At 32.3% G+C, this 23,841-nt stretch overlaps 3 protein-coding genes across 7 annotated transcripts; all 3 read right to left on the minus strand.

Moving 5' to 3' along the window:
- Positions 1-250: 250 nt before the first annotated feature.
- LOC105199605 lies at positions 251-9,379 on the minus strand. 3 transcript variants are annotated; one of them, XM_011166765.3, is made up of 5 exons: positions 8,540-9,379; positions 3,382-3,519; positions 2,295-2,740; positions 1,292-1,457; positions 251-1,168 (listed from the first exon to the last, which is right to left on the minus strand). In XM_011166765.3, the coding sequence occupies exons 1-5, from the start codon at positions 8,543-8,545 to the stop codon at positions 1,064-1,066; spliced, it is 861 nt and encodes a 286-aa protein (XP_011165067.2). In that variant the 5' UTR covers positions 8,546-9,379; the 3' UTR covers positions 251-1,063. The 3 variants fall into 3 exon arrangements, with proteins under 3 accessions (XP_011165067.2, XP_039308819.1, XP_039308818.1); XM_039452885.1 differs by lacking the exon at positions 8,540-9,379 and adding an exon at positions 5,017-5,178; XM_039452884.1 differs by lacking the exon at positions 8,540-9,379 and adding an exon at positions 4,275-4,618.
- LOC105199606 (hairy/enhancer-of-split related with YRPW motif protein) lies at positions 8,785-9,680 on the minus strand. 2 transcript variants are annotated; one of them, XM_026134622.2, is made up of 2 exons: positions 9,395-9,680; positions 8,785-9,080 (listed from the first exon to the last, which is right to left on the minus strand). In XM_026134622.2, exons 1-2 carry the CDS (start codon positions 9,577-9,579, stop codon positions 8,858-8,860), a joined length of 408 nt encoding a protein of 135 aa, XP_025990407.2. In that variant the 5' UTR covers positions 9,580-9,680; the 3' UTR covers positions 8,785-8,857. The 2 variants fall into 2 exon arrangements, with proteins under 2 accessions (XP_025990407.2, XP_011165068.3); XM_011166766.3 differs by having other exon boundaries at positions 8,785-9,071; positions 9,395-9,679.
- A 3,252-nt stretch (positions 9,681-12,932) lies between these two features.
- Positions 12,933-21,548, minus strand: LOC105198277. Of its 2 annotated transcripts, none has more exons than XM_026134615.2 (6): positions 21,389-21,548; positions 19,888-20,268; positions 19,250-19,629; positions 18,997-19,105; positions 18,210-18,651; positions 12,933-17,704 (listed from the first exon to the last, which is right to left on the minus strand). In XM_026134615.2, exons 1-6 carry the CDS (start codon positions 21,435-21,437, stop codon positions 16,333-16,335), a joined length of 2,733 nt encoding a protein of 910 aa, XP_025990400.1. In that variant the 5' UTR covers positions 21,438-21,548; the 3' UTR covers positions 12,933-16,332. The 2 variants fall into 2 exon arrangements, with proteins under 2 accessions (XP_025990400.1, XP_025990399.1); XM_026134614.2 differs by having other exon boundaries at positions 21,380-21,548.
- Positions 21,549-23,841: the final 2,293 nt, after the last annotated feature.

The raw sequence follows: 23,841 nt of genomic DNA on the forward strand, positions 1-23,841 counted from the left end.
TAGGCGAGATGAGATCACTAACTGTTTGCCAAATCATAGTGAAATTATGGAACCCAATCAGCAGACAAGGTGTTTTAAATGTTTTTTAAATATTTATTCTTCATTATAACGTTTTTAAATATTTAAAAAACATAAAAAAATACTATTTCCTGATTGGGTAACGTTTATTGTGAAATTATAAATACGTGAAGAGTAAACGCTATTAATTATTATAATTTTGCGCTCTTTTAACTGCGTTTTAGAGATTTTATTAATCTTATTTTATTTATTTTTTTATTCTAAATACAATTAATATTGCATAACCGAAAATCAGTGCGTATAAATTTTATACAGAACTGTATGTTGTTTGTTTAATAATTTCGCGCATAATATAAATTCTGTATCAGATAACAATCGCACGTATTATTCAATATTATTATTATAACTAGATTTTTTACGTACAGGTATTCATCGAATATCTTAACCATCTTTACAGGTAATTAGTATTTAATACATACTATACATGTACCAATTAAGTGAGCTATCGATCATTATAATAAGCACTTTACACCCGCAAAGTTACATTAGACGCTAAACGTACAAAAACTTCAGTCGCTCGTGAAAATATTTTACATATTATGTTTCACGTTATGGAATCCATCAATAATGATGAAACAAAACGTGCCTTACTTTCTTAGATCCTTCGATGTTCGGGGATTCTTAACTTTTAATAAATACGAAGTTGCGTTTCAATATTTACCCAGCAACTAATTAATACTGAAAATACATGCAACCGCGACGTGGCATTCTAATTAACGCAAGAGCGCATAAATATTCAAACACAAAAAAATTGTTCATTCATAAACTATGTAAAACAAGATTTTAAAAAAATAACAAGAAAATATTATCCATTTAAGATACGTTTCAAAATGCGCGGAGCAAGAACGCTCTTAAATGGTTACAAACAGTTGTTCACTGTAATATTAATAATTATTATTGATTTACGATTGATCATTTAGATAGAATAGGATAACGATGGGATAAAGATAAAGGTGATGTTAGCTATTTGCAAACAATAGGACTTTCAAAAGTAGCTATCTTTCTCGTTGTTATTCTCGATAGATTCCCTTTTGGCAGCTATCAAGTTTTCCCATTGCGCGATGAGCGTGTTACGACGTCGTGGATTAGGCTGTAAATAAAAGGAAATTTGTCAGTAAATTGCGCGTTTCAAAGAATTGTTTTTATCATATAATAAATTTATTTCACTTGTGTGACAGTAATTGATTATAATCACGTGGAAAACGTTGTTAACCTTGTGTTTTCCCTTGTGTTCTTTCTCGATTTCATCCTCATTCAAGGTGTTGGTAGAAGCGCCGCTTCTGAGGGAACTAGAACCGTCGTAAATATCGGAGTCATTATCGTTTCCTATATCAAGTAGATTCGGCTGAGACTTTGCCAACATCTGCGATCTCATCAATCTAAACGAAATTTATATGAATTAATTTGAGTTTGCAAATGTAATAATTCAATGGAAACGTTATTTTAAATTTTTATCACAACAATTAGATCCTCAATACAATGTTATGCCTTTTTAATGCTTCCTTCAAATAAAAGTAGTCATTCAAAAAATTGTCTAAGTTAATAACTTTTAAATTTGTACTAGTAATTATTTCTTTTTGTCAAAAGATTGAGGATATAATAATAGTTCAAATTGCTCTCTTGAGAATTTTCAAAAATTATTCTTAACAAATTGAAAAAATAATCTCAGACTGGTATTCGTAGTCATAAATAATTTTTGAATTTTTAAATACCGGCTTCAATCCGGGAAAAATGATCCATATAAAAATTATATATGAAATTACCTATTATATTTATTTTCTTTCTCTTGTATAATTTCAGTCGATAGTATAGAAGAAATAAGAATTATTAGAAAAGTAATTTTTACATTGTTTTTCATAAAAAATAAAATTGCAATTACATATACAATATTCTGTCTGTAATTATACAATTTTATACATTATCATACATAAGGGCAAGGGTTTTCTCATTTCTTCATTTTAAAAAACAGCACAAAAATTATTCCTCTATTTTAAAATTCTTCGTATTATTTTTATTGTAGGTAAATATGAATAAAAATTATATAATATCAGAGAAAGAAGACATATTCATATTTCCTATATAATTGTATGTGTATTTATGTATAATATGATTACATAAATAGAAGAACTTAATCTTGATTTTTTAATTTATTATTTAAAAATTCTTCGAATCACGTATACTCGTATTAAGTTTTTCCTATCTAAAAATTTCAATACCTTAATTCGTTCTCTCGTTCCTTCATGTCATGTAGCTCCTTTTGAATCTTCTGCTCGACAGGAACATATCCTTTTCTCGTTAATGGCTTCTTTGGCTCATTATCCGGCTCCAATGGTATCTCTAACGTCCTGTTAAAAGCCTTGATACTGAGAGGATTGAGTGTAATAGTCGGCGTCACGGCAGGACTCAAACCGTTATTGTTCGTCGATTTGTTCTTGTAGAGCTTTCCCCGTGTAGCCAGGAATCGGTGCATCAAGCCCTTCTGGCTCGGCGTGGTTGCGAAGCGCAACGGTGTCGGCGTGGCGCGCGTAGATATCACGCCGTTCGTCATCTTTGGCGTCAAATTTGGCGACAGCGGCGTCAGGCTGACTGCCTCCAGTATCTGCGGCGTGGACGTTGTTCTCTTTAGTTTGCCTGAGGCTAAAGCCTGTGGCATACGACGCACCTATGCAGCAAAATCAATATTATTTTCAGATACAAACGAATCTTTCGTGCTTAAGAGTCATTTCACGATTTCTTCAAATATTATTTATTTTTACTTAGAAAGAATTTTCTCTTAAAACCTACCCTCCATATTATAATAGTCGTGGGATATGGATTTCAAAGAATTTTACTATATTTTTAGTAAAATTTAGTTATTCATGTAATTTAACTATTTTATATCATAATTTACAAGTTAATTTATACATAGTTTATTAAATTTTATTAAAATTCGTGGTACAACATGGATTTCAAAGAAATTTATTTTTAATAAAATTTTAGTAAATTTTTGTTAGATTTTAATAACATTTAGTAAATTATTTTACGATATAAAAATAATATGATAATATCATAAAATAATTTATTAAACTTTGTTTCACGACTATGATTTTGAAGGTAAATTCTAAGAAAAAAATTCTCTCCATGTACTTTAATACTCCGTTTACCTTCTCCTTCACTTAAAAAATATTTTTATTTTCTTGAGAATAAAAAAAGATTGTTATTTAATGCCACACGAGGAAACGAGAAAACGAATACGCGTGGGATTTAAATTAGAAAAGCAGTGACATTAAACTGCATTATTTGGAGCATGCAGTTTCGAAGTACCTTGGAGTCTACCGTCTCGTGGGATGTGGTTTTAATGCTACCCACGTTCCGCAGTTCGTGTTCCCTTTCGGTGACTTCTTCGATTTCCCTTTGTATTCTGTCCGTCGCCCTTTTTAACTGTTCCAGTCTATGCTCCGCCTGTGCACATACCGAAAATTTCTTACATAAAAATATAAAGTATCACTGGTGTGCGTTATTTAATCTCTTAATTCTTTCGAAAAATGTATGAAATTTATTGCTCATTATCAAAATTCAATGGTTCTGTGATAAGAATTTTAATTTCTTTGTGAAAAAAATTCAAAAATTTTAGAATTTCAAAAATTCCTAATTGAATTTTCGTTAAACTTACTTAAAATATACTCGTTAAATTTATTTAAAATATATTTATTAGTTAAATTAATTAAATTATACTTATGTAAATTATTTAATTTTTAAAAATGTAATTAATTATCTAATCCTGCTCAATATCCAATATAGAATAAATAGCCCAATTAACGTACTGTTCCAAATATTACTGGAAATTTGATTTTATAATTTCTTTTTTTCAAATTATATTATTACATAATTGCATTAACTTGAATTTTTAAGGAGTCTACTTTCTAACATATGGTCATACTATTTCGTTAAAAATAAAACTTCAATTTCTTAATTAAAAAAAAAAGCATTCAGGATCGAATTTTTATTTGAAACACTGTCCGTAACCAAGCCACTTGTCCTATCCGATCAAAGATCAAATAGTTTCAGTTTTTCTTTGTTTTTTTCAAGATCTTATCTGATTCTTTTTAACGAGTATTAGAGTTTTTCTGATAACTGGTCCGCAGATAGGAGACACATGACGCGCCGTCTTTTAAAATTTTTATGTTCACCATTTTTGTGTGCGTGTATGTACATACGTGTGCGAATGTATCTCTCAACTCTCACGATATCTTTCCCATCGCATTTATGTATCTTGAAATTCAGCGTTGATTAATGGAACGATTGCAAACTATTGATAAACAGACGTGTTTCACGCGAATGATACCACAGTGGAGGAGAACGAGACCACTTTCAAAGGATTACGTGTGTGCGGTAGGAAGGTGAAAGGATTTTCTGCGATGTAACAAATCGCTTATTGCAACAATAACCGTCATCTCCGCACGCCTTTATCGATCGCCTATCGAGCACGTTATCAGTTTATCTTCAGAAATTATCTCGCGTTTTCCTCTGCAACTTTGCCCGACACGTCGCTGAAGTGAAGTCCGCGAAACGGACAAATAAAATGAAAGATTTGTTAGACGGGACCGAAATTACGTGATCGAGCGGTGACGTTCGGTTAAAAGAAAAAAAAAAAAAAAAAGAATCAAGGCTATTATCGAGCGCTTTTTCTCTCCGTATCAATGAATCACATCTGTATCGGCGCTTTTGTCATGATAAAATCTCTGTTCTTCTCTCCACCACCACCACCACCCACCACCACTACTTCTTCTTTGACTCACTTCCGTTTCCTTCCTATCTCTATAAGATCTTTGGCTAATCTCGTTGATTCGTAATTCTTTTTACGTTTCACTCGGGTACTGAAGATCGCTCAAATAAATGTTCGCGATGATTAACCGGGTCTCCGAAGAGAGACGCCAAGGCCAATAGCTTTAGTAATACCTCGTTTCGCGGTGCGCCTCTACTTAGAAAAGGTGCCCGTAAAAGGGTTGGCGTGGCCGAGGACAGCTGTTACCGCAGCCGCTACACCGAGAGTTTCTCACGAGGGTTTCCAGCTGTGACGTGACGCCGGTTCAGGAATGCTGTCTACAGAAAACTGAGCAAGCACCGACGGAGCTAACGGCTTAACTGTAATCGTCGTTTCCCTTCTAAAAGAAATGGGCCACCGACTCTTCCTACCGCTCTTTCGTCTCTCTTCTCGAGACATCTTCCTCGCTTCCTTCGAGAATGTCTGAACGACCGACTTAAGGTCGATTTCGGACGGTTCTCCCGATGTCGATTAACATTTTGGATTGTCAAACTTGTTCTCCCCCGAGCGTTGTAAATTAAAAAATGTGGACGACGATATAAAAAACGAAGGTATATTGGGATTCGTTAGCCTGGCAAAAATCTTTTTTTAAAGAATTTTTTTGAAATTTCTCCAAAATGAAATTTCGGACAAAATCGAACAAATTCGAATTTTTTGTTAAAACTTACCAAAAACTGATTTTAACACACATTTTTCCGGCAAAAAGACTGAGGAATTTGGGAAAATTCGATACTTTTTGCCGGAATTTTTTCGCTAAATGCCTACAAACAGTTCCAAATGTCAATATAACTTCGATAATTTTTGAACCAATTTCGACATACTTTTTTCCTAAAATAGCAGAATAATATTTCGAGCTCATAATAAGTTCAAAAAATAATTAAAGAGACGAGGTCACATTTAGCTTCAATCGAATCGACTTTCTATCGACTTTCTTTAACCTTATAAAAAATTAAGGCCATCATGTAAAAAAAAGAACCTTATAAATCTTTTTTTACTTTTTCCGGGATGAGATACCATAAAGATACTAATTAACATTAATAACATTAAATTGACTTGCTAATTTAATTCTGTGATGATATTTTTCCGATTCAATCCAAGCATTGTGTTTGAAACCGAAAGTAACGATACACAGTTCGAAGGAATCAGAAATTGCATGTAAAATCGCACAAGAAACATTATTTCAGCGCCAGGATTCCGCTATATAGGCCCATCTTGTCTTTAATTGTATTATATAATGCATCTAAATGTAATTTTCATTTTAATTTGTTTTTTTTTAGAGATAAAAGTTTAATGTTTCTACGTTATACATTTTGTTCCATTCTGATCGTAAACTTTGCATCATATGTCAATCTGCATGAAGATCGCGTACGATATTACGTCAACTGAATCGAATTATAGTTGAAGTCAATCGGTTTCGCATGAATCAGCTTTCAAGGTCTTTTGTGCCAGCTTTAAATTCCAATATTCATCACAAAATGTTAATTATAGTGCGATCGAAATTGTCATTTCGATCACGCACGCCGCGGATGAAAGGCATACTGCAAATGGAAATGGTACATTTGAGTTCTTGCAATTTTTAAATGAAAATGATGCCTTTAGCTCTCGTATAAAACATTTCGTCTGGAATTTAATAAACAAGCGAAAATAATTAATATTTGGAAAGCAAGATTTTTCTAATCAATTTAATTATATTCTCTGAAAGAACGAGTGATTGAAATCAAGAGTGTTTGATTGACGTTTAAAAGGCTTATTTAATGCCATACTGTTATAATACGTTTTCTGAAAAATCACATTTAAATTTCGCATCATTTAATGATATTATATAAAACGACGTGTCGCAGGAGAAAAAAATAAAATACGCGGTCGAAGCTAACGTAGTACATTAAATAAGATCAACGTTATCTTCCTAAAAATTTCGAAAATTTATTTACAACTTTAATTTATTTAAAACTTAAAAAGAATGCTGGGAGCGGGGGGGGGGGAATAAAAACTTTTAACGTGATAGCAATCGCAATGCCTTTAGAAAAATTATTCATTGACTATTCTAACTAACAAATAGCAGTATTATATATGCGAGATATGTTGCGTCATTGGTTTAATTATTTATAGATAACGATGGCACGATTATGAGCACGCGTTTGTTTAATTTCAAAAAAATTTCTTTCTGTTTTGACCAGGAATTTGTACCGTTTTTCGCGACGCACTGTCGCCGTTCCTGCAATTAAGTACAAAATTAATAAGTGTTACGAAGAAGCCGCGGAGCGAGAGATACGATATCAACATTGCAAAGACGATTCAATGAAAAATGTAAACAATAGTCACAATGTCACGCGCAATAGTACGAGTTGGAATTAACTCTCGCTGAGCGGAACCCAAGTCTTTTCGCATCCAGCTGGATCTTTAATCGTGCGATTCATTACGCGAATTGAAAAGTAACGAAATAATTACACATTTTAGAAGTAATCTTTTCTTTATTTCTTGGTGTTCAATAATTATATTTTTATCATTTGTACTCTCTAAATCCCGTTCAGTAAAACGTCATTCTACAAAAGAAAATGAGCTTGTACAATTTTTCGAATGATTTACCATTCTCAGAGTTGAGTAATAGTGACTAGTTAGAAAGTTAGATAGTTAATTACTTTTAACTTAACTTGATTAATTTAAAATTATTTAATTTTTAACTTTAACTAGTTATTTTTGAAACATAAGCTGTAATTCAATAACTTTTCCCAAATTAAAAATTTATATATATGAAAAAAATATTATAAAAGAAAAAATATATTTCCACATAAAAACAATATTTCTTATTATCCCATACAAACTCAATTTACAAATAAAATATTACGTTTGTTTGGTGATTCATATTATAATCGTTTTGAATAATTTAATTTAAAAAATTTGCGAATTTCTCCAATTTAATATGAATAATGCTTTTCATTAAATTAAACTTTTAATTTAACTTAATTTAATCTTAACGCAACTTTTAATATCATTAAATTAATTTTATAAGCCATTAACTTCTACTTTAGTTAGTTAAAAAAATTATATTAACTTAGTCAACTCTGATCATTCTAATAATAATAAAAATTCACTTCTATATTGTAAAAATTAAACTTGTGTCATTTCCGAGTGATTTTTCACACTGTACGAAATTTATTTTAACGAAGAAAAAGAAACGAAAGAAGATGACAAACTCAAAATGCAATAAAGCAAGTTCTTTTCTTTTTTTTTGTTTTTTACTTTGAAACATTTTCTAAGAGGAATCTCATTTTGCATTTTGCGCAACGTCAAGAGTTCTCTCGTCACTCAAACGTTACATAGAGACAAACGAGATTGTGTCACGCTCGTGACAGCGAATACATCCCGTTTAGTTACACTTTCCGCGCCTTTCCCGTTTCCCGGGTGCTTCGATCCTCTTCACCGCGCGCTTCCCCAACTTTCCCAGATCCAAGTTATACAAGTATTTTCACTTTAAATTGCGATGTCGCGTGGGAAACACCTGTGGAACAGGAGGAGCAGCGGCAGTTCGGTTACCCCGATGCCGCGATACACTCGTTCGCGTCTCGTTCCGAAAGCGACATTTGGCAACCGGAAACGGATCGAGCTCTTGTAACTCCTGGACGAGTGCGAGAGAGAGAGAGAGAGAGAGAGACTCACCTCCATTTCGAGCGTTTTCGGCAGCGGGAATTCGGGAAGGCGACGGCAGCAGGCCGGCAGCGACGGCGGGTCCGGACTGATGAGCCTTTTATCGGGCCCCTGCGCCGCGGCGGCAGATACGCGACGAGCGGTGCGTCGACCTCGAAACGGGGAACAATTTCGTGCGCTTTATCTGATCGCGAGGTGCGCCGACGAGTAACGACGTCGTCCCCGCTTATTATCATGCCTCGCTCGCGCAATATTACGTCACTTGTTCAATATTTACGCCGATGGCGCGTGTCCCGCGTGGCATGCGTACCGGCGGCGCGGCGAGAACGTTCAGCCCCGTGTGCGCGTCGTTTTCGCTTTTTTTTCTTTTTTTCTCTTCCTTTCGGAGTGATTCCTCGCGCACGCACGATACACCGCCGCCGTCGTTCCCTTCTCGTTCCCGTTCGACCACCGCCGACGAACGCGACCCGGCCGCCGCTGCTGCTGCTGCTGCTGCTGCTGTTGCTGCTGCTGCTGCTGCTGCCAGGTCGACGATCGTAGACACCTGTTGACACTGTATATTGTTTAAACACCTTTCCTCCTTACCAGCGCACGCCGATGACCCGCGCGAGTGATGGGACGCACGCTGCGCGAGTACCTAGCTATACGATCTCGCGGATGACGTGTGCCTCTCGTCTACTCCGCGACCGGGAGAGCTCGGGCGAGTACGATGAGTAGGAAAGGAGATTATTCGCCGCGAATTCACGGGAGAGCGTTCGCTCGCGCGAACGCCTCCGCGGGAACGCGCGCGCGAATCAACGGATCAAATCGCGGACGGACGCGGAGATTGCACCGGTGCGCGCGCGCGCGCGGGCGGGCGGCACACACCTGTAATCGAGTCTTCGGCGTGCGCGATACCACGCGATACTGGCGCGGCAGGTACGACACGTTGAGCCGAGCCGAGCGGCGCGGCGCGGCGGTGAGCGAGCGAGCGAACGGCGTCCTGTAACAGTAAATACGCCGAGCGAGGCCGGGGCGGAATCATATATGTGCGACGACGCGTATGCCCTCATGCATTACATCCTGGCCCACGCGCTCGCCATTTTAGCCACCTCGCGAACCTTGCTCGGCGACCGTTCTCCAGCAATGAGAGCAATAGGAGCAACAGGACGGCACGCCGCTCCCGCTCCCGCTCCTGCTCCAGCGCGTATAATTGTCGCCGGTCGCGCGCTCGACGCGTGTTGTCATAGGTGGCCACGAACCGATCGCGGATGTTTTGGCACGCGTTCGCGGCAATGAATCCGAGATGCTGTAAATATTTGGATGATTCTTTCTCAAGGGGGAAAGGGAGGGGGGTCTTGAGTTCAAGAAAGTAGCTACTTGACTTACGAAACTTCACGTTTATTTATCGAGTTAAAATCGAATAGAAACAAAACGCATTTGAGAAAGAAGTGTTCAATTTTAGGATATTGTTTTTATTTTTGTTGTTTTTAAATTAATTTAAAATTTTTAGTTTTGAACGGTGTTTAAATTTAAGACATTGCTCAAAGCCGTCAAATATTTCAGTCTTAAACGGTTTTTATGTTTTAAATCTGAACATTGTTTAAAATATTTTTAAGTATTTGAAAAACGGAGACGGAAATAAAAATTTTAATAAACGCTTTTTTTTCGAGTGAGCATCATAGCTTCGAAATAATTTTGATCAATTGAAGTATGTCTCTTTTTTTATAAGAACGTTTGAGAAATCAAAAGAATATGTGAATAATTTCCGAAGAACTTTCTAACTGCTTTTATTTAAGATGGAATAGACACATTGAAAAAAATGTTGCATATATGAATTAAAACGTATCAATTAAATCTTGAATCAATTTAACAACGAATTATAGATTATCATTAATGTGTAATTGATTCAACTAAATTTTATTCAACAAATATTCTGATAGGCTCGTGTGCAATTTAACAACTACTTGAATAGGCCAGTAAGACGAATAAAAAGGTGTAGGTGCTTGTATAACTTATAACCATTATTTATTAATATTTGAGACGTTTCGACTCTACGAAAAGTCTTCTTCAGTGTGTGTATTTCTTATATCATTGACGCAAAGCGCAAACAGAATCTTCAAAACAGCCTGAAGCTCTTAAATACATTAGTCCAGGAATCTTCCTCGTCACGCCGATCAATACAGATCGATTTTATTCGTTAAGTTATAAGCGATCAGCGTTGAACATGTCTTACAACGACTCTAACGACGAACCTATTAACGTCGAAAGTCGATTAATTTGCACGAGTCGTATAACAAGAAGCGAGATGTCGACCGATTTTGACATAATTTGTTTCGCGGATTGGAAATCGACGAAGCAATTTATAGAAGTTTTGGACCATGGGCTTTAAATCCCGAACTAATGTATTTAAGAGCTTCAGGCTGTTTTGAAGATTCTGTTTGCGCTTTGCGTCAATAATGTAAGAAATACACACGCTGAAAAAGACTCCGTAGAGTCGAAATGTTTGTGTCTCGAATATTAATAAATAATGATTATAAGTTATAGAAACACCTATACCTTTTTGCTCGTCTTACTGGCCTATTCAAGTAGTTGTTAAATTTTATTTATTCCAATTATATTTGTCGCTGTCTTTTACTTTTAATTTTTTTGTTTTGTTTAATACTGTTATTGAATTAATAAGATATTTCGGATTATAGACTGATGCTATCGATTCAACAGCATTTCTTTCTCTGTGCATAGACTGCTAATAATAGAAATGGCTGTTTTAAGTGTTCTTCAGAGAATTCTACACGATTGACTTGGTACCGAAACGGTTTCCGAGAAAGAAAGTTCGGAAGATTGTGCTTCATTCTTGTATTCGCGTATAATTATAGAAAGAAATGGTATTGTATTAAGAGTCTCCAGTCTTCTCACATAATATAAATTTAATTAAATTTTGAGAATGTAATTAACATGTAAGCATTTCTAAATTTTCAAATTTTTTTATTGTACAATTCTTTTTAATAGTTTTGATCAATAATAATTTTAATTTTATTAATATTAATATTAATTTTAATAAATACTATTTAAAAAAAATAGTATCAAGTTAACGGAAATTTGAGAATTTTAATTTTTCCTCATAAATAAAATATAAAAATTTTGAAGAACTGTATTCATGTGAAACATTGGGCTTTAAAGAACATTTTGAATTAAAAAAAAAAGTGAAGTTGTAAGAGCTATGAAATGTTCATGAATTATATGACGTCACACTAGTAAAAAGAATGAAAAATGATTTTTAAAAGAACATTAGATGTAAAATCTTGAGATAGAAGTTGCGGTGCGCGAAAGGATGCAACCCAAGATAACGTCCGTTAGCACGTTATCGACGAGATGAACGTCCGCCTACAAAAAAAAAGATTATGCCACCTACTTCTTTCACGTAGCTAATAAAAAATTGCATATGTATAAATTATTAAACTATATTATAAATTAATATAATAAATTCATTATAATCTTGGCTGATCTAAAAACAACTATAAAATAATAATGTATCAATTAAATATGATAAATCAAATCAAGAGTTAATAAAAGTAAATGCATTTCATTTGAATTATAACAAACACTTTTAACGAAATATTACAGGACACAATAACATCTAAAACAATCAAAAATTTGACGAACTAGCATAATATTTTAACACAGATATTCAATAATATTTCTTTTAAATTATTTTTCCTTTTCGAGTGGGTAGAGATGCGGAAGGGGCAAAGAAGAAGGAATGATGAGCTTTGCTTCTCTTTGGAGGGTAGTAATTTATGCCTTAGAAGAATTTATATAATTTATATAAACTCCTGATTGAATTTACATTTCTAAGCTTGAAAGCCTTTCTAGAACGCAAATTCTATATCAGCAAATGAAATTGAATTTTTTTCTCGGTATCCCCTTCCTTGCGGCAAGTTCGGTTCCGTAATCGTGAGACGGAGCGGGTTCGGGGCAGTCATCGAAAACACTTTGAAGTATAAGAACGACTCCTTCTCTCAGATTTTCGTATTAATCCATATCATTAGAGAATTTCTTCAGCTATTGTTTTTAATACAAGGTAACTACCAATTACCATAATATCTAAATCGAGTCGACACAGCAAATATTTTATAAAGTACGTTGCCTTTTTTCAATATTATCGTATATTGTTTGCTTAGTGTGATAAAACATCTTAATAATAGCATATAAAAGAAAAGTAATTTGTCATACTTTTATAAACAAAGTAATCATTTTAAGTTACATAACACATATAATTTGTCATCAATTTAATTTCTACAAAACAATTGCGAACTCACACTGCATTCACAAAAGGAATTGAAATTCATAGAAAAGTTTAATGTTACATGCTAACTTCCGACTTAATTTAGACTATTTAGTAGGTAATCGGAATGATTCACGCAGAATATTTTCAGAAATTTATTTGTAAGTACAAAATATACGTAGAAAAATACATTATATAAGCAAAGTTATTGTTCTTTATATAATCGATAACTTGCGGCGCGAATTAGGCTCACGGCTTCGAAGCGCTGTTATTATACATGTATACTTACTCGTGATCGAGATACGAAACTGTACAACACGAACTTCTGCGAGAACGAACATTCTTGTGTAATTTGCATATTACGTGCTCTTTCCTTTGTCTAAAGTTCTACATTGTATTCTTATAATCGAGATTGATTATATAATTGATGCATAATTTTATAGAAGATTATACAAAGATTATGTTTTTTATCCTCTATTGTTATGATTTTATAAATCCATAAATATTTTTAATGTTATTAATTACGACATTTTATATAATCTGACAACTTATTACTATTTCAGAAAGGCACTTTATACTATAATAATATTTTAGATAACTTGTATAATAGATGTGATAACTATTTTGTTAATTAGTATCTTAAACGTATAATTGTAATTTCATTCGTCAAATTCTTACATCTTATTTTATATTAAAAATTATCTGATTATATAAATATAAATGCATTATTTGTTAACGTTATTGATATGTTTATCAAAGAATTAAATTTGCGAATTATTGAAAGTGTGAGAAATTGTGAAAACGACGATATAGAATGACATGTGCTAGTGTAGGATGACACGTGATATAATATGAGATTTGCAATTTATACAGATTGCAATAGACTAACAAGTCAATTTTTTCAAAAGTGTAGCTTTGAATGAAAGATATCTGTTTTATAGTTTCGATTTCCTTTTTTTATATAAGAAATTACTTCGATCATATTACCATGTTATTACCGCATTCTACAAAAACATTAATCATCTTGATACATTAATGATCTTCGTTATATCTTAAGATACGCAGTACGCTACGATAGTAAAGATATCACGTGATTCGTGGTTTATCTTTTCTCTTTTTCCATGCAACGTAGAAAGAGAGAAGAGATGAACTGTGATATCTTTGCTGCCTTATGTGATGCGTAACAAATGTGAATCAACTTCTCTCAATATTGAGAAAGTTCCGAGTTTAAATTTATTTCAGACAAAGTCAGGACAATTTTATTTTTGGGAATTTTGACGATTTATTATAGATGATAATAAACTAGTTTCTGCACATAAATATGTGTGGTATGCTGTATAACAATCCCAAATATTATTTTGTGGTTACAAAACTGAAAAGTAGGCTTATAAGAGAAACCGTCAAAGTTCAAGTCAAAGTTTTTTAAACAACTTACTTGAAGTTTAAATGCAATACCTATATCTAAAATTGTAGAAACAAACTCTTTAGAAGCATTAGATTTCTTACAAGACTGTTCAACAAACTTTAGTGCAAGAGTCAGAAAGTCTCGAACTTATTGTACTTACAGGTTTATTTCAACTTAGCAATACACAACTTCTTATATCATCGAACAACATCTCCACACTAAAAAGTCAAAAGTATTTCTTTAGAAGGTAGAGAACCCAAGATAAACCGAAGATAAACTAGAGTTCAATTTGACGATTCAAAAATATGTTGTATCATTTAGGCAGACTTACAGACCCAGGTTGGTCAAAATCTTGAATAAAAGAGAGAAAGCTAGAGTTTCAACAAATACTGAGGCTAATGCAGAGCAATTAAAATGGATTCTAGAATTGTCTTCTAGTAACGACTTTCTTCCGTTCTGTAATCCGAAATCAGTATTCTCAAAAGAGAAGGGGTTTAACTATAAGCTTTATGCAGTGCCCTTTCCTAAAATATCTAAAGCTGCTGATGAAACTATAAAAGCTGCAGGTACGAAACAAGGGACTACTGATACTGCAAAAGACTGCTTTTAAGTCGCTGCAGTGATGGTGAACCTATTAACTTCTGAATTCAAATATTATATTTTTAGAGCTGCTTCTTCATTGGCAAACTATGTATAAAATGCCATTACAAAGAGGTCTTTATCAATCCTATAAATGTTATTTTATTCACATTATTTTAGTTAAGCTATATGATGCACAGTGTCTAATTAGCTGTATTTTACTCTTATAAAAATGAAATATCTGTATTCCCAATTGGATTGTGCAATCAAATCTCGGAACTTCCCAGACATAAATTTTATATAAGATGCTTCCCAGACGTATATTTTTATATAACTTTTTAGATGAATACAATAAATATTACTTGATATAAAAAAATTAAAAATTTAGAAATGAAATGGAAAATTATTATTTTGCATTTAATGTGTAGATAAACAATTATTGATACTTAATGAATAGCTTCTCTATTATTTGTAATTTAATAACTTACTGCGATGGATTTCTTGATTTCTTTTTTTAAAAAATACATCGACCAAAAAGATCATTGTCAATAAGAAATGTGGAAATTCATGACACTCAATGTGCGCTACAGTGCGCATTACACATTCGTGCAGAAATCTATTTAAACAAATAAACTCTTAATTCTTAAATCGCATCGTACAACGATTTATATTATTTATAATTTGATTCAGATATTATAAAATATCATATAAATCACAAATTAATTATTTCATGTAATCTTCTAAAATAATGACCCAAGATAGATGAACGTAGAGATGAACATTAAAAAACTTCAATAGAATTGTTATAAAAATAAATCATATAGCATCGTTATAACGCTTTCTACAATCTTAGAAAAAAAAAATTTTATATGAAATTATATTTATGATTATATAGTTATAGTATGTAATATACGTTCTTATATATTTGGCACTTTATCATAATTTCATTATTTTTGATGATTGTTAATTAGTAGCACATCTAATAAAATAGGTGTGATACTAATTAAACTGTCTAAATTTATTCTCAGTGTATATCAAGAATAACATTTTGAATTCTGAATCAGTTTGGTGTTAGAGTTAAAATTAATAAATGCAGGTAAATATTGCAATCAATATAAACTGTGATAACCATATTTCATAATAATATGTTTTTAAACATATAAAAATAATTTCTTACATTGTAAAACAAATAAATGCCAGCGCTATTAATTTGCTCACAATAATAATACGATATATCATCTATCAAATCGCCAAGGATATCTTCATTAATCCGTTGCTTCTTTTTCCTTAAGTTAATTATATCTCGTAATAAAAATAAAAACCACGATTACATCTATTCGGTTTTGTTTCCTAAATACTTATACAATCAAGAAAATGTAGCGTTATATTGTGTTATTCCTCTCCTCCACGATTATATGTTACAACGATTATTGCATATGTATTTCAATCGATCGATTGTGTCCATTAGCGCAATTGCTATGTTACAAAATATATTTTGAACGTGATCAACATTAAACTTTACATATCTTATTATACAAATATTATTACTTTGCACATCTATCTCTTTAGAGCTTTGACAATAATACTATTTTTATCAATTTGAAAAATGCTGTTTTTGCAGCTATCACTAGATAAAACCAAAATCGTATTTTGCTTTTCAGATTGCTTTAGAATTGTTCGTATATCCTCATTTATGATATATATCGATTTGTGGTTGTCCACCTTTGCCTGCAACCCGTGATCGCGACACATCTTAAACTGATGTACCGGTATGGTTACGTATTTATTCTGAGCGATTAATTTACTTAACTGTTCGGAACGGACGTATAAATACTGGTGACTTTGTCGTTGATCAGGTTCCAGATTTGCCTCAACAGAATCCTTCGAAGAAACATTTAAGATTTCTACCACATCAGTCGCAACAGACTGACTTATACACTCGCCTTCTTCCAATATGTTATTTTGATTTTTTGGAATAATTTCTTCGCTAACTTCACTGGAAGTTTGCAAAATATTAATATTCGCGAATATAATCTGCGCACAGAAAATGTTATTTCCCGGATGTTCTATATTTTCAATATCAAAATCATTAGCACACTTGATAGATTGTTCACTCGTGACATCGTTTTGCAGTTCTGTAACATTATATTTTTCATGTTTTTGATAATTTTCATTAGAACTTGTTGCTTCTGTTTCTAAATAGCTATTTCCTCCTTGCGTGTCACTGTCGCATATTTTCTTATGATAATCGTGCGTAGATTCTTGCAACACTTGCAAATTGCTTTCATCTTGCTCCTCTGAAAAATCTGTATTTACTTGCTTTATTATAGCTTCATCTTCTTCTTTTAATATCTCATTATTAATATTTATTTCTACTTCATTACTACACTCATAAATTTTATTTTCAATATCATGCTGGTAGATAATATGATCTTCATTATTAGTTACTCTTAAATTATTGTAAAAAGGACTTTTCAATTGCAGCAGGCCATCTTCTGTATCGTTAATACATTCCACTTTGACATTGCCATTCTCTCTATCAGGGTATTTACAATCTATAGCTATTTCAGTCTCTATACCATCAGTCTTATTCAGTTGAGATTCCGAGCAAATCTCAAAACTCGCAAATTTATCAATTTGTATTATTTCGTTTGTTTCCCAATTTCTGTCACCATCATCCTCTTTTAGAACATACTCTTCTATTGTACTAGTAATAATTTGCGTTTCGTCATGGTTTTCAAAATTTGCAACTGCATCGGATGCGATGCTATCACTTATTACAACTTCCGGAGCACAATCCTTTCTTTTCCGACTAATTCGAATCTTCTGAAAGTTTTCTTCCGGAGGATGCAAAACTTCACCGAACGTAGTAAGGATTTTATTGTGCCGTGTTTTTAAATGACGTTTATAAGTATTTCTGGTTTTGAACCTAGCATAAGAGACAAAATATTAATGTAATATCAAAACTATCGATACTGTACGATTCTCCATCTCTTTCTCTAGGAGACAGAATCAGAAAGATGGAGAATTAATTGAAATTAAATCAGTTTGTAAATTAATTTGACAATCTCATTAACAAACTTTGACTTGAATTTATGAAAATAAGACGTAAACATCTGTATAAAATACTATTTATATAGTGTTTGGTAATAGGTGATAACAAATTTAAAGAGTGATTCTAGATGATAAAATTAAATAAAAATCAAGAAAAATAAAATTGCGATTAAGGCTTCATTTTTTAATTATGTCTAAATAGTCACGTACTTTAAGCACTTTTTATGAATATTTAAAAATAATTAAAAAATGAAGTCTTAATTACAATTTTTATTATTTTTGATTTTTTTTTATTATTTAGAATCATTTTTTTAATTTTCTCTATTTCTTGCCGAGAACACCCTGTACAATTAATACATATTTTTGAATATTTTACTAACCGTTGCCCACAATCATCACATCCGAACGGTGCTTCTCCAGTGTGCCTACGTTGATGTTCTCTAAAGTGAGATGGGTGCCTGAACTTCTTTCCACAATCCGTGCATGTAAAACGCGTTTGATTTTGATGAATCAACATGTGATATTTCAAACTGTGCCTTCTCGTAAAAACTGATTTGCATATTCGACACTCGTAAGGCTTTATTCCAGCGTGACTCCGATAATGGGACACTAAAGTTGTAGGCGCTGTAAAACTGCGAGGTGGGTCACAGATGCGACACTGAAGATTATTGCCTGAAGGATTACCCTTCTTCTTAATGCGTTCTATATATGCTAGTGCCATTTCCCTTTCCTCCTTGCTCGTACCAATAAACTTTGCTTTCCCTTTAGGCTTGGTAGTCGTAGATACTTCTGAGTTTGAGTCCATACTGATTTGAGTTGTATCTGATCATGAGTTTGTATATACATAAATATAACATTTATTAATTTATATGCATGTTGTATAGGGTCACTAGTCAATGAACAAATAAAACCAACTTAATATAATTACATTTTCAAGTAAAAAAAATATTTCAATTAAATCTGTATGAAAATTAGATCTAAAAAATATCAATTATTATTTTGAAGTCTTATTGCTTTAATGTTTTTCTTGAACAGTTATTTACTGGTGATTGTTTAACAACTGGTACAGTTACAATTGTATACCTACAATTGTACTTTAGCATATTTATTTTTCTATAGTATAAATTGTAAAATATTTCATAAGTAATGGAACATATATATATATACCTGGTGAATAACCGATATGAGGATCTAGACAATTCTCAGCCAATTTCTGGTCAACGTGAGAATACTCTTTCATATGCACACTATCAGTACCAACAACCATCAATACAATCTGTAAAGAAATATACTTTTGTAATATATATATATATATATATATATATATATATATATATATATATATACACACTAAATATAATATTAAATTTAAATTTTTGTCACAATTGTATATTTGTTTTATAAATCGTTTAATACTAACATTTTCTTCTCCTACTGGATTATTAGAGACACTATTAAGAGATGTTTCTCTCCTATTAGGCATCTTGTCATCCAATCGTTCGGAATAACTATGATCGCCGAGAACTTTAATATCTACCTGCTCAGAACTCTTTAATTCAGAATCGTGCGCGTCCTTATTTTCTGATTTTTGGAAACACTTCTGTCTCTCGTTCTCTTTAATATTAATATCGTTTAAAAGTATTTTGCGCAAATAATTAGTAGACTTCTCCAGTATCACATCTTTGTTTTCCTTATTTAACGTTTCTTGAGGTTTCTTTATCTGTTGCATCCGACTTTTCTTATTTTGTAGATTAGTCTTGAAATTCTTATGATTCACACTTATCGCTGTAAAAGTATCATCTGTAACAACACAAGAACAAGTTTCTTTTGACAATACAAAAATATGATATAAGTTGTATATAAGTTTTCTCCAGAATTAGTAATTAATTAAAGAAAAGAAGTAAAATTAAACAATAATCAATAATTAAAAAATAAAACAAATTAAATAATAAAAAGAAAATCTCAGAAAATATTGAATATATAAATTTTCTTTTATAATGCTAATGACAAAAATTGATAATAATATAAGGAAACTGTAACAAGGTTACTAATACGTACAAGTCTCTTTATCTGCTTTTAGTTGTTCTAAATGCTCCTCTAAGTGATTTTTAATGTATGCTCTTGCCTTTTCCTCGCTAGCAAAACTAGTATATTTTTGGTGACAACCAGGTATTAATGCACAAGCATAAGAATATTGTCTTTTGAGCTCATCACTTGTAAAAACAGTAAATTGTTTAACAAGGTGCGAAACAGGCATGGATGCGAGCTGAGATACAGTAAAGCATGACTCTTTCGTATTTCGTTTCATACTCGCTGTTTTAGGTTTAAATTGCAACGTCAGCATCGAATTAATATGTTTCTTTTCTGAGTGCAATGTCTGAGATGCAACTTCTGCAAGTACTTCCAGCAATGCCGACGGACTGTCCCTTCCTATAGTACCTATAACAAATTTCATACTATTAGTATTCTTATTTATACCTATATATTAATTCTATTATATTAAATATAATTTTTTTTAGTAAAAAAATCATAAACTATATTATGATGAAGCTTTAACCCAAGAATGTTTTTTTACACCCCAGCAGTGAAAAATGAAGCGCGGTAGTATAGTAGTATAGTAATTTTCAGTACTGATCAAGAATGTGTACTATTTTTTTAATTTCTTCTTTACAAAAATATTGAGTATAAAATTATAATGATCTTAAATAAATTATAGAACAGGTGATTGGTTATGCGCCCAGTCGATACAATTTGTAAGTGCTATATAATTTGGAAATAATATTTTATATAATAAATATTTTGTGATATAATTACTTGTATCTATTGCTTTCTTTTATGTAATATAAATGTGCAAATGCTACATATTATTTACATAACAAACATATGATGCTTCAATATATAGAATTTAAATGTTGGAAGTATATAGACATTATACCAAAAAATAATAATAAGATGATATAAATATATAATCATTACTTTTGAAAAAATGAAATTATAGTATAGCTATATAACATTGCAACTTTCACGTTATATAAAATGTGACATTAAAATTTATAGCTTTTATATAGTGTCACTGTGTCGATTGGATGACTATTCTCGAATAATAAAATAGAATTACAATATTTTTTATCAATAACATATGTACATATTCTGTATCGTTACAGGAAGAAAATACATGAAACAAGAGGTACGTAAATTTTCTACTCGACAAAAGACTACTATCAGAATGAAATTCCTTGACGTTGGCAATTAAAATGATATTAAAAGTCATGCTTAAAAAAATGTAATTTCCATTCCAAAAAATTAAAATCCGCACGACTCGCGTCGCGATTGACGTTAATCTATTCGGAACGAGGCAACGTCGCGAGAACGCTTCCGTAGACACGGAGTAAAAATTGTTTTCGTGTAATAGCAGACGCCATAAGGACGCCCAGCAGACGGTTTTTCAGTTTACTACGAGCGCATAGCGTACGCGCGTTTTTCGCGATCGGTACGCGCGCGCGCGCGTACGATTCAGCAATAACGACGCGTGGACGAGGCGTGAACGTACCGGGATTACCTGCGTTGTACGAATTCGACCCATGCTGCGGATTTCTTTTGGTGTTCATGATGGCATTCACGTTCACGGTGTGTCTACATTCCCCGCACCCGATTCCTCGTTTGCGAACAACAGGTTCCCCGTTTGTTGGCCAATTCCTTCCCCTACTCACTACTGTCAATCTTCGACAACTGTTGCCAACGTGCGAAATTGAAAGTATGATCACTTATAAATACACTAGATTGTTAGGCTCGATTTCCCTAGAGTGCGTAAAAAAAGTAAAGTGGCGCCAATTATCCGGAAGTCGGAAGTCACCATTTGACGATTGATAGCGCGTAAATTTAAACTACGTAAATGGACAATTTATTCTTCAATCCGCTTGACATTCCCAAATTTAATACTCTTAAGTGTGAATAAATGAGAAATTTATTATGCACTGGGATTGAAACCTATATTAAGAGTTTTTTTTTAAGTAAGCGTTTTGTATCTCTCTTTTACGGATTTAGGTTATGTGAAACGGTAAGCACACACAGACACGCATGTGTGTGCGTGTGTGCGTGTGTGCGCGCGCGCGCGCGCGCGTGTGTGTGTGTGCTTTTATATATTTAATTTGTCCCTTTTGTGACATATGTATCTCGAAAATTTATGTTTTTTAATAATAGGTTCAACAAAAGAATTTTTTCGCTACCTATGTCGCAACCTACTTGACTATGATTTTTTTGTTACCTATTATTAAAAAACATAAATTTTCGAGATACATATGTTGCAAAAGGGACAAATTAAAATAAAAAATATTTTCAATTGATTTGTATAACATAATACTTTATTGAAATTTTACATGACTTAATTTTTCAACATGTTAACTTATTTTCATTATCAATGTATGTTTTAAATAACAATGAATTGTAATTTATTTAATTATGTAAACATTTTTTTTAAATTTTGTCACTGCAGTGATACTACTGAGAAAAAATTGAATAATATAGTAGCAGAAAGAATATTGAGATAATGATAAACAATTATAATTATCCAATATAATTAAGTGTATCAAATATTAATAAACTACACTCATGACTTATTGTATAATAAATACAATTCTAGTAAAATTTAACGAAAATTTACAATTGATATTGCAATAATCATTGCTTAATACAGTATCCTGCTAAAAGATGTAATCGAGTTTTCGATTGAGCGTTCGCAATGAAGGAAGCGGAAAACCTCGCTTTAATAGTTCTTTATAGCCACAGATAACCCGCACGCAAACTTTAATCGATAAGCTTTGACTAAAGTGGAATCACATTTTGGCATTTTTTTTTTTATATTCATGTCCTAACTTTTCTATTTGGTTATCATTTAACATATTTTTTATTGCATTCGGAAAATGTTTATAAATATCTATTTTTTGTTGCAATTTTGTAATTTTTATTTTTTATTGTCTTTGCAGGCGTTCGTGCCTTTTCTTTATTGCAAATCTCAATTTTTCTGACTTTTGTAATGCTTTTTGCAAAATCGTTCAATAATTCCGGAATTGCCTGAAGTATTTGACCCATGTTCAGTTTCTCCCTCGGTTTCACCTGTTAAAATGTGACTCTCTTCATGTAAGATTTTATTCCTGGTAACATCTAGACCATATTTTTCAAAGTTACGAATTTGTATATTGGACGTTGTCTGTTTCTTGTCGGAAATATTTGTTATTAGACTTCTTGCAACTTTGGGTTGTAGTATTATTACTTCTTTGTTTGTTGATGTGGTAAGTGTCGATATAATTTTTTTCTCAATTTCGATAGACCCTATTGGCACTGAAAAAAAATTTTACACAACTTTGTTAGGAATTTTAATCTTAATTAAAGAGGGAGGAGATAAGGTCGTGAGAAGTTTTCATAAACAAAAATGTAAGAACGTGGTCGCACACTCCAGCATACTACTGAATCAAATTGACTATATAAAAATTACTCATTTTTCTTCCTACACATTCAAATATATATTCATTTCATTTTTTTTTTTAACACATCTGCTCGATTAGCTCCCTGGAGTATACGATCAGTGATTGAAGATTTAAACCCACTGAGCATTATTGAGAGGAAGAGTTCTTTAAGAGTTCTTTTTAAAGATTTTATTAATTTTTTTTGAAAATGATATCAATAAGTTATCTTTGTACATGATGTCTTTCAAAAGAGCTCTCTAAGAGAACTTTTTTAAGACCTTATTAATTTCTCTTCAAAATGACATCAATAAATTATCTTTTTCCAAGATGTCTTTCAAAAGAGCTCTTTATGATGTCTATTTACAGATGTCTCTAGAGTTTCAGAGGGAAGAGCTCTTTAAGAGGACTTTTTAAAGATCTGATTAAGTTCTTTTAAAAATGATATATCTTTTCGCAAAACAGAATCTCTCACAAAACCTAACTTAGCTTGATCACATATGTGGTGAATATTATTAGAGCATAAAAAGAATTACAGCGTTAATATTTTATT

Source organism: Solenopsis invicta, chromosome 8 (genome assembly GCF_016802725.1).
Source record: "Solenopsis invicta isolate M01_SB chromosome 8, UNIL_Sinv_3.0, whole genome shotgun sequence".
Lineage (NCBI taxonomy): Eukaryota > Metazoa > Arthropoda > Insecta > Hymenoptera > Formicidae > Solenopsis > Solenopsis invicta.

Bases quoted from the DNA above. Each gene is read 5' to 3' on its own strand.
- LOC105199605 (XM_011166765.3), bottom strand. The intron at 2,741-3,381 runs GTACTTCGAAAC...TTTGCTGCATAG, and splicing joins ACGAGACGGTAGACTCCAAG to GTGCGTCGTATGCCACAGGC. The intron at 1,169-1,291 runs GTTAACAACGTT...TTTTATTTACAG, and splicing joins AACACAAGGGAAAACACAAG to CCTAATCCACGACGTCGTAA.
- LOC105199606 (XM_026134622.2), bottom strand. From the start codon at position 9,579: ATGAGGGCATACGCGTCGTCGCACATATATGATTCCGCCCCGGCCTCG. The intron at 9,081-9,394 runs GTGTGTGCCGCC...AACAATATACAG, and splicing joins CGCCGAAGACTCGATTACAG to TGTCAACAGGTGTCTACGAT.
- LOC105198277 (XM_026134614.2), bottom strand. From the start codon at position 21,437: ATGAACACCAAAAGAAATCCGCAGCATGGGTCGAATTCGTACAACGCA. The intron at 19,630-19,887 runs GTACGTATTAGT...GTGTTGTTACAG, and splicing joins AAAAGCAGATAAAGAGACTT to ATGATACTTTTACAGCGATA. The intron at 19,106-19,249 runs GTTAGTATTAAA...ATTTCTTTACAG, and splicing joins ATCCAGTAGGAGAAGAAAAT to ATTGTATTGATGGTTGTTGG.